We start from the raw sequence: 15,412 nt of genomic DNA on the forward strand, positions 1-15,412 counted from the left end.
GGAAAGCATGGTGGACACCACCTTCACCAACTGATCAAAGTACACACCACCAGTTATGAGACAAATTAACATCTATGTCTCCTGATAGCATGCAGTAATACCACCTACCTGCTATTTCTGTCTAAAATGCATAACCTCATTCTCATCATGAAGAAGTATCAGAAAAATCCAAATTGAAACATATGACATAAAATAACTATCCTGTACTCTTCAAAACAGTCCAAATCATAAAAGACTGAGAAGCTGTTCCGGATTAAAATGGACTGAAGAGATATGACAATGTAATCCAACATGTGATCCTGAATTAGATACAGGACCAAAAAAAATGACATTTTGTTAAAAAGGACATTTGTGGGACATCTGGTGAAATATGAATAAGGTCTATAGATAATAGTGTTATAAATATCAATGTTAATTTCTTGATTTGATAATTATACTAAAGTATCAGTATTTAGATGTATCATGTCTGCAGCTTACCCTGAAACATTTCTGAGGAAAAAATAAATGGAAAGAAAAGAGAATAATAATGCAGATGTGATAAAATATCAACATTTGGAGAATGTGAATTTTATTGTACCATCTTGAAACTTTTTCGTGAGCATGAAATTATTTCAAAATAAAAAGTTTTTTTTTTTTTAAAGGAGCATATTATATATAAATTTAACAGTGGCTCACCTATCAGGTATGCATAATAATTTTAAACAGTGTTCCCAAAAGTTGTGTTCCAGGGGACATTAATTCCAGAGGACGTAATTAGAAACTAGACTAACTGGGGGGAGGAGAGAAGTAAACACTGCCTTCCCACATGCTCCTGTCCTAAGGGTTAGTCCTAACTTACAAAGGCCTCTGTTTTGAGAGCCTCCTCCCATAACACACACTCTTCACCCCCTGGCCACAACCAAAAGACTGTGTCCAGTTACTTTCTCTGCTAAGAGCCCAACCTCCATGCCATGCACACCTCCATCCCACTCTACCCCTGCTCCCTGCCTCCCCACCTGCTCCTTCTGTGTGTCACCAACAGTGTCTGCATACAGACCACGACAGTGTCTGCATACAGACCACGACTTTTGCAACTCTCATCTCATCAAGCATAAAGCTTATTTGCAAACCACTCACACTTCTGTAGCAGCCCCAAATAAAATACCGATATAAAATGTGGCAAGCTGCCCTGATGTAGATCATAGAACAGGAATCAGTAACAGATCTTGAGGAAATGTTGAAGATAAATTACATTCCAGTAGTAATCTCATAAAAATTACCTTGAGGAATGGAATAACAAAAGGACGAAGAGGAAAGTTTGTAGCCTCTTGGAGCTTGCAATGGAATTCTTCAATTGTTACTGTTGAGTTCTGAAAAGATAAATAGCATTGTTCAACTTCTAAAACTGGACAGTGTTCTAACATAAATCTGATAGTGCTGAACCCTTTGAAATAATAAGGAAAAGGATAACTCCAAGAGCACTATTGTGAACTCAAATCCCTCTCAAAGGTTAACCAAATTCTGTTTCCTTTATGAAAGAAATTCAGCCTCCTTGATTTTCTTCTCTACTACCCCAAATCTAACAAATTCCCCTCTATGCTCAGCAGCCTGGGCAGAATAGGGCATTGCCTTCCTCTCGTGAAGAGAGGCACTCAGGTTCCTTGTATTGAGGGGTTCATCACAAGTCACCTCAGGTACAGGTAACCAAGCTTACAGTGTTTCCAGCTGAACAGTTCCCAAATCAGTCCAGGATATCAACTTAATGACTCGGAGCCTCATGTCTTCAGAAGTTCATTTCTTCATTGATTTTGCCTACCTCCTAGCATCAGTTCCCTAAATCTTCTAAATCGGAAGTTAACAACAAAAAAAGATGTCTTCTACCTTCCAGTGGTCTGTTTGCAAATCAGAGCACCTCCAAATGCGCAGACTTCCACTGGTTAGATTTTAGTATTCCCATGAAAGTTATTAGCACTTCCCCTGTATTTTTTCAGGTCTTTCTTTAAACTAAGATTCTCAGCTCCTTTGCTAAGAGGAATGTACCAATACAAATATTTTCTTCAAAGTTCACAAAATATTTTTACTTTTACTTCAATTCCCTAAAACACAGCAAAATAATAAGTTCAAAACAAAACATCAATCTGAATTCTTGCTTGCCTGAAAGAACAATGATGACTTCTAGGATTTATTTTTATAAAGTCATCAAGTGTTCAAAGATGTAACATGTACCACACAAATTATTCATCAGCAAAATATTGTTTCTTAACAAGAAGAAATGGAAAACATATAGGTCCTCAACACAAAACAGCATTAAAAATCGTAATACCATCATACATCAGAACGCTTAAGGTGGGGGACAGATTCGTATGCATTGAGGAAAGGTGTCTATAATCTACTAAGTGAAAAACCAGAAAACATAGCAGTATATTCTAACAATCCATTTTTGAAAATAACACACATACATTTATATAGCATTTTAAGTGTCTGGAAGGACAATTACAACAGTAGTTATTTCTGGATGTGAAATTATGTTGGATTTTCCAAATGTATCATACAATGTTGAGAAAAAACTAAAATATTTCCCTTTGGGAAAAAAGAGTGTATCAAATTTAACCATGTTAAATGAAAATGTTTGTACAGTTTACCCCATTTCATACCAAAAATGTTCTTTTAAACCTTAGCTGACTGCTTGTTTTAAGTAAATGACAGGTATACAATGCAACCAACTCTACCGGCAATCAGGAATAAAAATTAAGTGTAAGAGAATGCTATTCACTCCCTACTACAAATAATGCAATCAGGCCTCAAACAGTAAACACAAGTAGATTAAATCTATGGAAAGACTGAAGGAAATGACTAAGTTTTCTTATGGATGGACAAAGGAGGGAAAAGATTAACTTAAGTTAGAGAAATGGACTCAAGGCTATATATACTATAGATGCCGGGCAATCCTCTATCCAAGAGGGAAGATAGGCCATTGTTCTGTTATCCTTCCCTCTCATTCAATTACTTAATAAATAAGAGCATAGTTGTTTGTTTCCTCATAGTCTAGTGGGAAAACTGAAAAGTAAGCTATTCATTACAGTATGATCACAGTACATGTGTGCAGGACACTACTGGCATGCAGACTTAGGGGGACAAGGAAGGCTTTATAAAAGTGCCATCTGAAGAAGTGAAAGTGCAGCCTTGAGAAAGATGCTTCTGAGGAAGACAGAATGTAAGAATGCAAAGTATGAGGGGAATCTAGTCCACTGGAGCCTAAGGGCAACACTTATAGAGATCTTACAAGACAATGGGTATAGATAGGCCACCAGACTAAAATTTTTTTTAATCTTTTAAGATTTTGAAATAATGATAATCATAGGAAGTTGCAAAAAATAGCACAGATAGGTTCCTCTGTATCCTGCACCAAGGTTCCCCCAATGTTTATATTTTATGTAATTATAGTGCAATATCAAAACTAGGAAACTACCATGGTAATATGTGTGTATAGTTCTATGCCGTTTTATGGCATGTGTACATTCATGTTATCACCAGTGAAATCAAGACCAAGAAGTATAGAAACCCTATCTACCTTTATCCTCCCCGGTTTATAATAATAATTGTTTTAAATATTTCCTTTATATATACTGACAACCATAACAGACAAGGTTATAATTTTTGCTTCAACCATCAAACATAATTTAGACAACCCATGAGAAGTAAAGTCTATTGTATTTACTTATATTTTTACTCTTTCCATTTTTCCTTCACCTATCCTGATATTTCAAGACTCCTTCTTTTATCATTCCCTTCTGTTTCAAGAAGCTCTTTTAGCCTTTCTTTTTTTTTTTTTTTTTGGCCGCGTCCTGCGGCTTGTGGGATCTTAGTTTCCCTACCGGGGATGGAACCCGGGCCCTCGGCAGTGACAGCCTGGCACTGGACCGCCAGGGAATTCCCTAGCCATTATTTTAGTGTAGGTCTGCTGAAGACAAATTCTCTTAGTTTTACTTCATGTGAAAATATTTTGATCCTTCTACCCTTCATTCCAGAAGGATACTTTTGATAGATACAAGATTCTGGGTTGACAATCTTTTCTCCCAGCACTTGAAAAATATGCCACTTCCTTCTGGCATCCATGGTTACTGATGCTTTCTCTGTTGCTTTCAAGATTTTTGGGGATGGGATGTCTTTTTGTTGTTTTTTTTTTGGCCACACCACAGGGCTTGTGGGATTCCAGTTCCCTGACCAGGAATTGAACCTGGGCCCTCAGCAGTGAGAACTCGGAGTCCTAACCACTGCACAACGAGGGAATTCCTGGGATGGGATGTCTTCTTTGAGGAATGCTCAGCCTTTTTGAATCTGTAGGCTTGGATCTTTTGTTAAATTTGGGAACTTTCCAGGCATTATTTCAGCCCCACATTCTTTCTCTCCTCCTACTGTGACTCAGATCTTTTGTTATACTCTTTTAAATCCCTGAGGTTCTGTTCATGTTTTTTTACTTATTTTCTGTATGTTGTTTAGATTGGGTAGTGGACTTCCCAATAAATAGATTGGGTAGTTTTCTATCGTTCCAGCTTCAAGTTCACTGATTCTTTCCTCTGTTCTCTACAGTCTATTGTTGAGTCCATCACTGAGTTGTTTTTTTAAAATTTTTATTTATTTATTTATTTATTTGGCTGCATTGGGTCTTTGTTGCTGCACGGGCTTTCTCTAGTCATTGTGAGTGGGGGTCGCTCTTTGTTGTGGCGCGCGGGCTTCTCCTTGCGGTGGCTTCTCTTGTTGCAGAGCATGGGCTTCAGGTGCGCAGGCTCAGCAGTTGTGGCATGCGGGTTTAGTGGTTGTGGCACACCAGCTCTAGAGCACAGGCTCAGTAGGTGTGGCTCACGGGCTTCGTTGCTCTGCGGCATGTGGGATCTTCCCGGACCAGGGCTCGAACCCGTGTCCCCTGCATTCGCAGGCAGATTCTTATCCATTGTGCCACCAGGGAAGTCCCCATCACTGAGTTTTTAATTTCATTATTATATTTGTCAGTTCTCAACTTTCCATTTAGTTCTTCTTTATATCTTCTATTTCCTTGCTGAGGCTTTGTATTTCTTCATTTGTGTTGATAACTGCTCACTGAAGCATTTTTATGATGGCTGCTTCAAAACCCGTCACATATTTCAAACATCTGGGTCATCTTAACTGATGTTTGTTGGTTACCTTTTCTCATTCCACTTGAGATGGTCAGTTCTTGGTATGACAAGTGATTTTCTGCTGTATCCTGGATGTTTTGGGTTCTATGTTGTAAGACTCCAGATCTTATCTACGTCTTCTATTTTCGAGGCATCTTCTGATAGTGTGCCATTGGGAAGAAAAGAATCTTTGATGCTGTCAGGTGGGGTATAATCCCAGGCTCCTCACTCAACCTCTGTTGATTTGTAGAAGGAAAGAGGGGTTCCTTACTGCTGGGCAGGGGTGGGAGCTCAGGCTCCCCAATAGGCCTCATAGGGGAAGGGGAAGGGTGTACATTATTGTGGTTTTTTTCCTGAGGTGTTTGACTGTCACAGAGTGATTTTTGTCCAAAAGTTTTGTATCTTGCTTGGTTGCTCCTTTCCTAGTCCTTTGGCTAGAAAGAGGTGGGGTTTTTTTTTTGTGGGTTTTGGTTTGTTTGCTTTTTGTCTGTGCTCATTAGTACTTCCATAATACTGGCTTCTCCAGACTACAGTCCAGGATATATGATGACAGCACAAAGCCAAGGGAACTCACTGCTGTGTACTTCCTTGAGTCTCAAGGTCACTAGCCAATCTGCCTTCTTCTCTCCATCTTTCAGAGTCTTCTTACTTTCGTTTTATACATAACGTCCATTGTTTTTTTGCTGTATTTGTCAGGAGGAATAGGAAGACGTATACCTTTCTGTTATACCTCTGAACCAGACTTGATCTGACTACATCATATTCCATTAAACTGAGGTACTGTCATTTACTCAGGCTTTTATAGAACGTTTAGGTGGTTCAAATTTTTTGGACATTATAAATAATGTTAGTGCACATTGTTTATAGTTTTTTTAGGATGAATGTCAAGGAGAGATACTGGTAGGTCAAAGGAACTGTCTAGTTTAAGGTATAAAACTACCTTCCAGAATGTGTATTCTCCAAATAAGTAGCCAGAGTACAAAACATTTACCTTTACCTTGCAGTGGAAATTGCCACGCTTGCTTCCTGGTACAGTTAAGGACCACCAGCACCTTACCTCTTCTCTTACACACCAGAAACACCAAATGCACACAGGTGAACTAAACTCTTGCTACCTAACTGTGTGGCCTTTTCTGACTTTGCTAATGAAGTCTCCTCCACATGGAATGACTGTTCCATTTACATATGCCTGCCAAAATCTTAATGATTCCTTTCATAAATACAAGACCAAATAAGGGCTTCCCTGGTGGCACAGTGGTTAAGAATCCGCCTGCCAACACAGGGGACATGGGTTCGAGCCCTGGTCCGGGAAGATCCCACATGCTGCGGAACAACTAAGCCCATGCACCACGACTACTGAGCCTGCACTCTAGAGCCCACGAGCCACAACTACTAAAGCCCGCGGGCCACAGCTACTGAAGCCTGCGCACCTATTGCTTGTGCTCCGAACAAGAGAAGCCATCGCAATGAGAAGCCCTTGCACCACACCGAAGAGTAGCCCCCACTCACCGCAACTAGAGAAAGCCCATGCACAGCAATGAAGACCCAAAGCAGCCAAAATAAATAAAGAAATAAATAAAAATAAATCTATAAAACAAAAAAGACCAAATAAGGCTTTCACAGATACAGAAATATAATAATCTAAAGGTGTTAATTCTCCTCCAAATTAGACAAAGTTTTCAACAAGATGGTAGAAAAAAAGAGAAAAAGAAAAAGGAAAAAGAAAAGAAAAAAGAAAAAGGAAAGGAAAGAAAGGAAAAATAACGGATTGGTAAGCTCAAATGCAATACACATAAGGCAATCATTTTATCTATGAATAATGGCAGTTTTATTTATGTTTCTTCAATCCTTATATATTTTTAAAAATATTTTATTTATTATGTATTATTTATTTATTTTGGCTGTACTGAGTCTTAGTTGGGGCACGTGGGATGTTTGTTGCAGCATGCAGGCTTCTTAGTTGGGCAAGCGGACTTCTTAGTTGCGGCATGTGGACTCTTAGTTGCAGAATGTGAATTCTTAGTTGCTGCATGCATGCAGAATCTAGCTCCCTGACCAAAGATTGAACCTGGGCCCCCTGCATTGGAAGCATGGAGTCTTATCCACTGGACCACCAGGGAAGTCCCTCCAATCCTTATATCTTATTTGCTAGGCTATAATGTTCAGGATTACAGTGAAGAGAAAAGAGATCCTATCTGGTTCCTAATATCAGAGGGAAAGCTTTTGAAATTTCAACACTTAACATAGACTTGCTAAAGGTTCTGTGTTTATACATACAACTGTCATCAGATTAAGGAAGTTCCTGCTATAATTGGTTTGCTGTTTTTTTTTTTTTGAAATGTTCTCTCTCTTTTTTTTTTTTAAATTTATTTATTTATGGCTGCGTTGGGTCTTCGTTTCTGTGCGGGCTTTCTCTAGTTGTGGCAAGCGGGGGCCACTCTTCATCGCGGTGCGCGGGCCTCTCACTATCGCGGCCTCTCCCGTTGTGGAGCACAGGCTCTAGACGCGCAGGCTCAGTAATTGTGGCTCACGGGCCCAGTTGCTCCGTGGCATGTGGGATCTTCCCAGACCAGGGCTTGAACCCGTGTCCCCTGCATTGGCAGGCAGATTCTCAACCACTGCGCCACCAGGGAAGCCCCTGGTTTGCTGTTTTTTAACAATGAATGGGTATTAAATTTAACAAACATTTCTCACCTTGTACTGTCTCCAAATATATTTATAGTTTCAATATCAATTGCTATAGACTATATGTTTTTGTAAGCCCTCAAAATTCCTATGTTGAAACCTCATTTCCAATGTGTTGATATTTGGAAGTGAGGCCTTTGGGAGGTGGCCAGGTCATGAGGACAGAGCCCTAGTGAACGGCATTAGTGCCCTTATAAAAAAGACACCAGGGAGCTCTCTTGCCAATTCCGCCCTGTGAGGACACAGTGAGAAGATGGCCATCTATGAACCAGGAAGTGGGCTCTCACCAGACACCAAATCTGCTGACACCTTGATCTTGGACTTACCAACCTTCAGAACTATGAGAGATGAATACTGGTTGTTTATAACCACCTAGTCTCTGGTATTCTATTTTAAGAGCCTAAAAGGACTAAGACGCTGATCTGAATGAAAATCTCAGTATGTGAGATTATACATTGGTATAAAACTTGGGAAAACCATTTGACCTTATATACTAAATTTATATACATGTATACCCTATGAAATCACAATTCCATTGTTCAGTGCAGTGCTTGCACACATGTACCATAAATAAAAATGCTCATTATTTGTAATGGCTCCTGTACAGAAAAGAGCTAATACAGCTGGTCTACAACTGCTAACCTTAGGAAAGCCTGCTTGCAAGGTAAAAAATTGTAACACATGCTATAACATGAATAAACCTTGACAACATTATGCTAAGTGAAATAAGCCAGCTACAAAAAGACAAATACTATGTGATTTCACTAATAGGAGGTACCTGGAGTAGTCAAGTAAAATGGTGGCTGACAGAAGCTGGGGAAAGAAGGAAATGGGGAATTATTGTTTAATGGCACAGAGTTACAGTTTTGAAAGATGAAAAGAGTTCTGAAGGTGGACGGTGGTGATAGCTGCACAACAATGAATATACTTAATACCACTGAATTGTACACTTAAAAATGGTTAAGATGGTAAATTTTGTGCTATACGTATTTTACCACCTCCTCATGATGACACAATTTTAAAAATTTGGAAAAACAAAAGAAACTTTAACCCAAGCACAGCCATTTAAAAGAGATGATTGGCTACATCTACATATTCTTTCATAGCTAGAAAAAAATTCACTTTCTGTGTGTGTGTGTGCGTGCGCGAGTGCACGCATGCAAATGAGCTGTCATTTTTTTCTTTTACTCTTGAAATTAAGCAGACTCTACTTAAAGTAATTTGCTGCTGGAATTGGCATAACATTCTGATGGCTACTTTGCTCCCAATTATGTTCAAACTCATTTTGACATTTAAGGCCAATTTTATTAGTCTAGAGCCAGAAAGACTCTTCCATAGTACTCTAAAATTTGACCAATAAAGGGACCCCACTCCCACCCCAAACAAACAAACAAACAAAAAGTTTCCCTAATGGATGGTGGTACTGTTTTTACAAACTCTGATTGATGCTAAACACCACTTTTCCTTCTATGAGTCTGGAGTTTCACAGGTGCTACGCCAAGAGTGCTTATGTGCCCAGACCCCAGGAAAAACCTTGGGCATTGAGGGTTTAATGGGGTTCCTTGGGCAGAAACATCACACATAAGTTGTTGTATTTTCACTGCTGGGGGAAGAGTGAACTCTGTGTGACCGTTCATAGAGGAGAAAAAGGAAGCCTATATATGGATTCCTCCGGATCCCAACTGTGTTTCTCACCTTTCTGATCCAGCTGTGTATCCTTATTATGCCTCTGTATTAAATCTTAGGGACTTCCCTAGTGGTCCAGTGGTAAAGAATCCGCCTTGCAATGCAGGGGACGCAGGTTTGATCTCTCATCAGGGAACTAAGACCCCACATGCTGCAGGACAACTAAGCCCGCGTGCCACAACTACTGAGCTCGCGCGCCTCATCTAGAGCCCGTGTGCCACAAACTACAGAGCTCACGCGCCCTGGAAGCTGCGCGCCACAACTAGAGAAGAGAAAACCTGCATGCCACAACTAAAGAGAAGCCTGTGCACCACAATGAAGAGCCTGCACGCTGTAACGAAAGATCCCGCATGCCTCAACAAAGATCCTGTGGGCCGCAACTAAGACCTGACGCAGCCAAAAAAAAAAAAAAAACTTAGCTGTGAGCACAACTATACGCCAAGTCCGGACAATTCTAGCAAATCTCAAGACATGGGGGTGGTACTTGGGGACCCCTGATGCTGCCTCAAAATATAAACAACTCAAATGTCCATCAAAAAGTATAAACTGTGGTATATTCCTACAATGAAACATTATACAGCAATGACAATGAACCACCTACAGCTATACAAAACAATAGGGATAGAATCTCAAATGATGAAAAAGTCATTTATTGCATTTTGCCTTGTATGAAAGTGGTTTCCTCTGTACAATACTGAGTCATCTTTTAAAGCAGCAGTTCATAAACATTTTAGTCTCATAATCCCTCTAATTAATATGGGTTACATCTATTGATAATCACTATATCTGAAATTAAAACTGAGAATTTAAACAATATTCATTATTAACTCATTTCAAAATAACTGTACTTATCTCAAAAATGTAGTATACAGACTTGGTGCAGCATGGCATTGGCTGCGGTACTGAAGTTAAGCAAGATTCCACAAGAGATGCAATTTGCTGCCAGAAGTGTGTTTTTCTTCGAAAAGGCAATAACTTCAAGCACTTGTGGTGGATACAGATTTTTGCTGCAAGTCTGCAAACGGAGGTGAGACATTACCCTGGGACCAGCTGGCCTGTGGCCCTTGGGTGATGAGAGGGGAGTGCATTGCTGGGACACACAGGACATCTCCTACAGAGGACCACTTCTCCAAGGCTGAGAAACGTAACTAACCTATCACATACATAAAAATACAAATAGCAATTTAGACAAAATGAGGCAGGGACTTTCCTGGTGGTCCAGTGGCTAAGACTCCGTGCTCTGGATGCAGGGGGCCAGGGTTCAATCCCTGGTCACAGAACTAGATCCCACATGCTGCAACTAAGAGTTTGCATGCCACAACTAAAGACACCGCATGCCGCAACTAAAAAAAAAAAGATCCTGCATGCTTGCTGCAAGTAAAAGATCCCGCACATGGCAATGAAGATCCCATGTGCCACAACTAAGACCTGGTGCAGCCAAATAAATAAACATTAAAAAAAATGAGGTGACAGAGGAATGTTTCAGACAAAGGAACAAGATAAAACCCCAGAAGAAGAACAAGTGATGTGGAGATAGGCAATCTACCCGAGAAAGAGTTCAGAGTAATGATCATAAAGATGATCAAAGGACTTGGGAGGAAAATGGATGCAGAGAGCAATAAACTAGAAGTTTTTAACAAAGAATTAGAAAATATAAAGAACAACCAAACAGAAGTGAAGAATATAATGACGGAAATGAAAAATACACTAGAAGGAATCAACAGTAGACTAAACAAGGCAGAATTACGGATCAGTGAGCTGAAACACAGAGTAGTGGAAATCACTGCCATCAAAAAGAAAAAAGAATGAAAAGAAATGAAGACAGTGTAAGAGACCTCTGGAACAACATCAAGCGCACTAATGTTTGCATTATAGGGGACCCAGAAGGAGTAGAAAAAGAGAGAAAGGGCCTGAGAAAATGTGTGAAGAGATAATAGCCGAAAACTTCCCTAACATGGGAAAGGAAATAGTCACCCAAGTCCAGGATGTGCAGAGTCCCATACAGCAGCAGTCCCCAACCTTTTTGGCACCATGGACTGGTTTCATGGAAGACAATTTTTCCACAGGGGGCAGGGTGGGGGATGGGATGGTTCAGGCATTAACGCGAGCGATGGGGAGCGGCAGGTGAAGCTTAGCTCACTCTCCCGCCACTCACCTCCTGCTGTGCGGCCCGGCTCCTAACAGGCCACGGACTGCTACTGGTCCGCGGCCCAGGGGTTGGGGACCCCTGCCATACAAGACTAACCTGCAGAGAAACACACCAAGACACACTGTAATCAAAATGACAAAAATTAAAGAGAGAATATTAAAAGCAATAAGGGAAAAGCAACAAATAACACACAAAGGAACTCCTAATAAGGCTATCAGCTGATTTTTTTCAGCAGAAACTCTGCAGACCAGAAGGGAGTGGCACAATACACTTAAAGTGGTGAAAGAGAAAAACCTACAACCAAGAATACTCTACCCAGCAAGGCTCTCATTCAGATTTGGTGGAGAAATCAAAAGCTTAACAGACAAGCAAAAGCTAAAAGAATTCAGCACCCTAAACCAGCTTTATGACAAATGCTAAGGGAACTTCTCTAGGCAGAAAAGAAAAGGCCACAATTAGAAACAAGAAAATTATGAAATGGAAAAGCTTACTGGTAAAGGCAAATATACAATAAAGGTAGGAAATCATCCATATACAAAGCTACTGGGGAGGTGGTTGAAAGACAAAAGTAGTAAAATTTCTGTATCCACAATAAGCAGTTAAGAAACACACAAAACGGACTTCCCTGGTGGCACAGTAGTTAAGAATCTGCCTGCCAGTGCAGGGGACATGGGTTCAAGCCCTGGTCCGGAAGATCCCACATGCCGCAGAGCAACTAAACCCATGCACCACAACTACTGAGCCTGTGCTCTAGAGCCCGCAAGCCGCAACTACTGAGCCCGTGTGCCACAACTACTGAAGCCGCACACCTAGAGCCTGTGCTCCACAACAAGAGAAGACACCACAATGAGGAGACCACGCACTGTAACTAAGAATAACCCCTGCTCACCACAACTAGAGAAAGCCCACGTGCAGTAACAAAGACCCAATGCAGCCAAAAATAAATAAATAAATTTATATATAAAAAAAAAGAAACACACAGAACAATTAGATGTAAAATATAATATCAAAAACAATAATTGTGAGGGGAGCAGAGTACAAATGCAGGGTATCTAAAACCCATTTGAAAGTAAGAGATCAGCAACTTAAAACAAGCACATATATATATAGGCTGCTATACAAAAACCTGCTATACAAAAACCTATATATACAGGCTGCTATACAAAATCTATAATAAATATACATACAAAAAAGAAATAGGAGCACAGCAAAGGAAACCATAAACAAGACCAAAAGACAACCCTCAGAATGGGAGAAAATATTTGCAAATGAAGCAACTGACAAAGGATTAATCTCCAAGATTTACAAGCAGCTCATGCAGCTCAATAACAAAAAAACAAACAACCCAATCCAAAAATGGGTAGAAGACCTAAATAGACATTTCTCCAAAGAAGATATACAGAGTGCCAACAAACACATGAAAGAATGCTCAACATCATTAATCATTAGAGAAATGCAAATCAAAACTACAATGAGATATCATCTCACACCGGTCAGAATGGCCATCATCAAAAAATCTAGAAACAATAAATGCTGGAGAGGGTGTGGAGAAAAGGGAACCCTCTTGCACTGTTGGTGGGAATGTAAATTGATACAGCCACTATGGAGAACAGTATGAGGGTTCCTTAAAAAACTAAAAATAGAACTACCATACGACCCAGCAATCCCACTACTGGGCATATACCCTGAGAAAACCAGAATTCAAAAAGAGTCATGTACCAAAATGTTCATTGCAGCTCCATTTACAATAGCCAGGACATGGAAGCAACCTAAGTGTCCATCATCGGATGAATGGATAAAGAAGATGTGGCACATATATACAATGGAATATTACTCAGCCATAAAAAGAAACGAAATGGAGGTATTTGTAGTGAGGTGGATGGAGTTAGAGTCTGTCATACAGAGTGAAGTAAGTCAGAAAGAGAAAAACAAATACAGTATGCTAACACATATATATGGAATCTAAGGAAAAAAAAAAAAAAAAGGTCATGAAGAACCTAGTGGCAAGACGGGAATAAAGACACAGACCTACTAGAGAATGGACTTGAGGATATGGGGAGGGGGAGGGGTGAGATGTGACAGGGTGGGGGGGTGTCATGGACATATATACACTACCAAATGTGAAATAGATAGCTAGTGGGAAGCAGCCGCATAGCACAGGGAGATCAGCTCGGTGCTTTGTGACCACCTAGAGGGGTGGGATAGGGAGGGTGGGAGGGAGGGAGACGCAAGAGGGAAGAGATATGGGAACATATGTGTACGTATAACTGATTTACTTTGTTATAAAGCAGAAAGTAACACACCATTGTAAAGCAATTATACTCCAATAAAGATGTTAAAAAAAAAAAAAGAAAAGAAATAGGAATGCAAACACAACACTAAAGATAGTCATCAAATCACAGAAGAGAACAAAAGAAGAAAGGTGAAAAAAGACCTACAAAAACAAATCCAAAACAATTAACAAAATGGCAATAGGTACATGCATATCAATAATTACTCTAAATGTAAATGGACTAAATGCTCCAACCAAAAGACAGACTGCTGAATGGATACAAAAACAGGACCCATATATATGCTGCCTACAAGAGACTCACTTCAGATCTCGAGACAAATACAGACTGAAAGTGAGGAGATGGGAAGAGGTATTCCATGCAAATGGAAATCAAAAGAAAGTTGGAATAGCAATACTCATATCAGACAAAAGAGACTTTAAAATAAAGACTGTGGGGACTTCCCTGGTGTCGCAGTGGTTAAGACTCCGCACTCACAATGCAGAAGGCCTGGGTTCGATCCCTGGTCAGGGAACTAGATCCCATATGCATGCTGCAGTGAAGAGTTTGCGTGTCACAACTAAGAAGCCACCAATCCGCAACTAAGGAACATGCCTGCCTCAACTAAGACCCGGTGCAACCAAATAAATAAAATAAACAAATAAATAATTTTTAAAAAAAGAAAGAAAGAAAATGGCTATGACTGGGAATTCCCTAGCAGTCCAGTAATTAGGACTCCGTGCTCTCACTGCCGAGGGCCTGGGCTCAATCCTTGGTCAAGGAACTAAGATCCCACAAGCTAAGGAGTGCGGCCAAAAAAACCCAAACAAACAAACATAATGATCAAAGGATCAATCCAAGAAGAAGACAGAACAATTGTAAATACATATGCACACAACATAGGAGCACCTCAATTTATAAGGCAAATGTTAACAGACATAAAAGGAGAAACTGATGGTAACACAGTAATAGTGGGGAACTTTAATACCCCACTTACATCAATGGACAGATCATCCAGACAGAAAATCAGTAAGGAAACACAGGCCTTAAGTGACACATTAGACCAGATGGACTTAATTGATATTTATAGGGCATTCCATCTGAAAGCAGCAGGATACAAATTCTTTTCACGTGTAAGTGGAACATTCTCCAGGACAGATCACATGCTGGGCAAGAAAGCAAGACTTGGTAAATTTAAGAAAACTGAAATCATATCAAGCATCTTTTAAAACACAAACACATGGAGGCTAAACAACATGCTACTGAACAACCAATGGATCACTGAAGAAATCAAAGAGGAAATAAAAAAATACCTAGAGACAAATGAAAACGAAAACAAAACAATCCAAAACCCATGGGACACAGCAAAAGCAGTTCTAAGAGGGAAGTTTATAGTGATACTAGCTTACCTCAGGAAACATGAAAAATCTCAAATGAACAACGTAAACTTATACCTAAAGCAACTAGAGAAAGAAGAACAAACAAAACCC

At 40.0% G+C, this 15,412-nt stretch overlaps 1 protein-coding gene across 4 annotated transcripts in view; it reads right to left on the reverse strand.

The window, feature by feature from the left end:
* The window catches only part of CBFA2T2 (CBFA2/RUNX1 partner transcriptional co-repressor 2), a 178,614-nt gene that overhangs the window by 30,070 nt on the left and 133,132 nt on the right, over nt 1-15,412 (reverse strand). For 3 of the 4 annotated variants that reach the window (XM_061208113.1, XM_061208112.1, XM_061208111.1), the window contains exon 4: nt 1,260-1,349. In XM_061208113.1, the coding sequence (XP_061064096.1) occupies nt 1,260-1,349 (90 nt within the window). Of the gene's footprint in view, nt 1-1,259; nt 1,350-11,658; nt 11,738-15,412 lie in introns of those variants that run through there. The other variant, XM_061208114.1, reaches the window with a different exon arrangement.

This window comes from Eubalaena glacialis, chromosome 13 (assembly GCF_028564815.1).
Source record: "Eubalaena glacialis isolate mEubGla1 chromosome 13, mEubGla1.1.hap2.+ XY, whole genome shotgun sequence".
In the NCBI taxonomy this organism is placed as follows: domain Eukaryota; kingdom Metazoa; phylum Chordata; class Mammalia; order Artiodactyla; family Balaenidae; genus Eubalaena; species Eubalaena glacialis.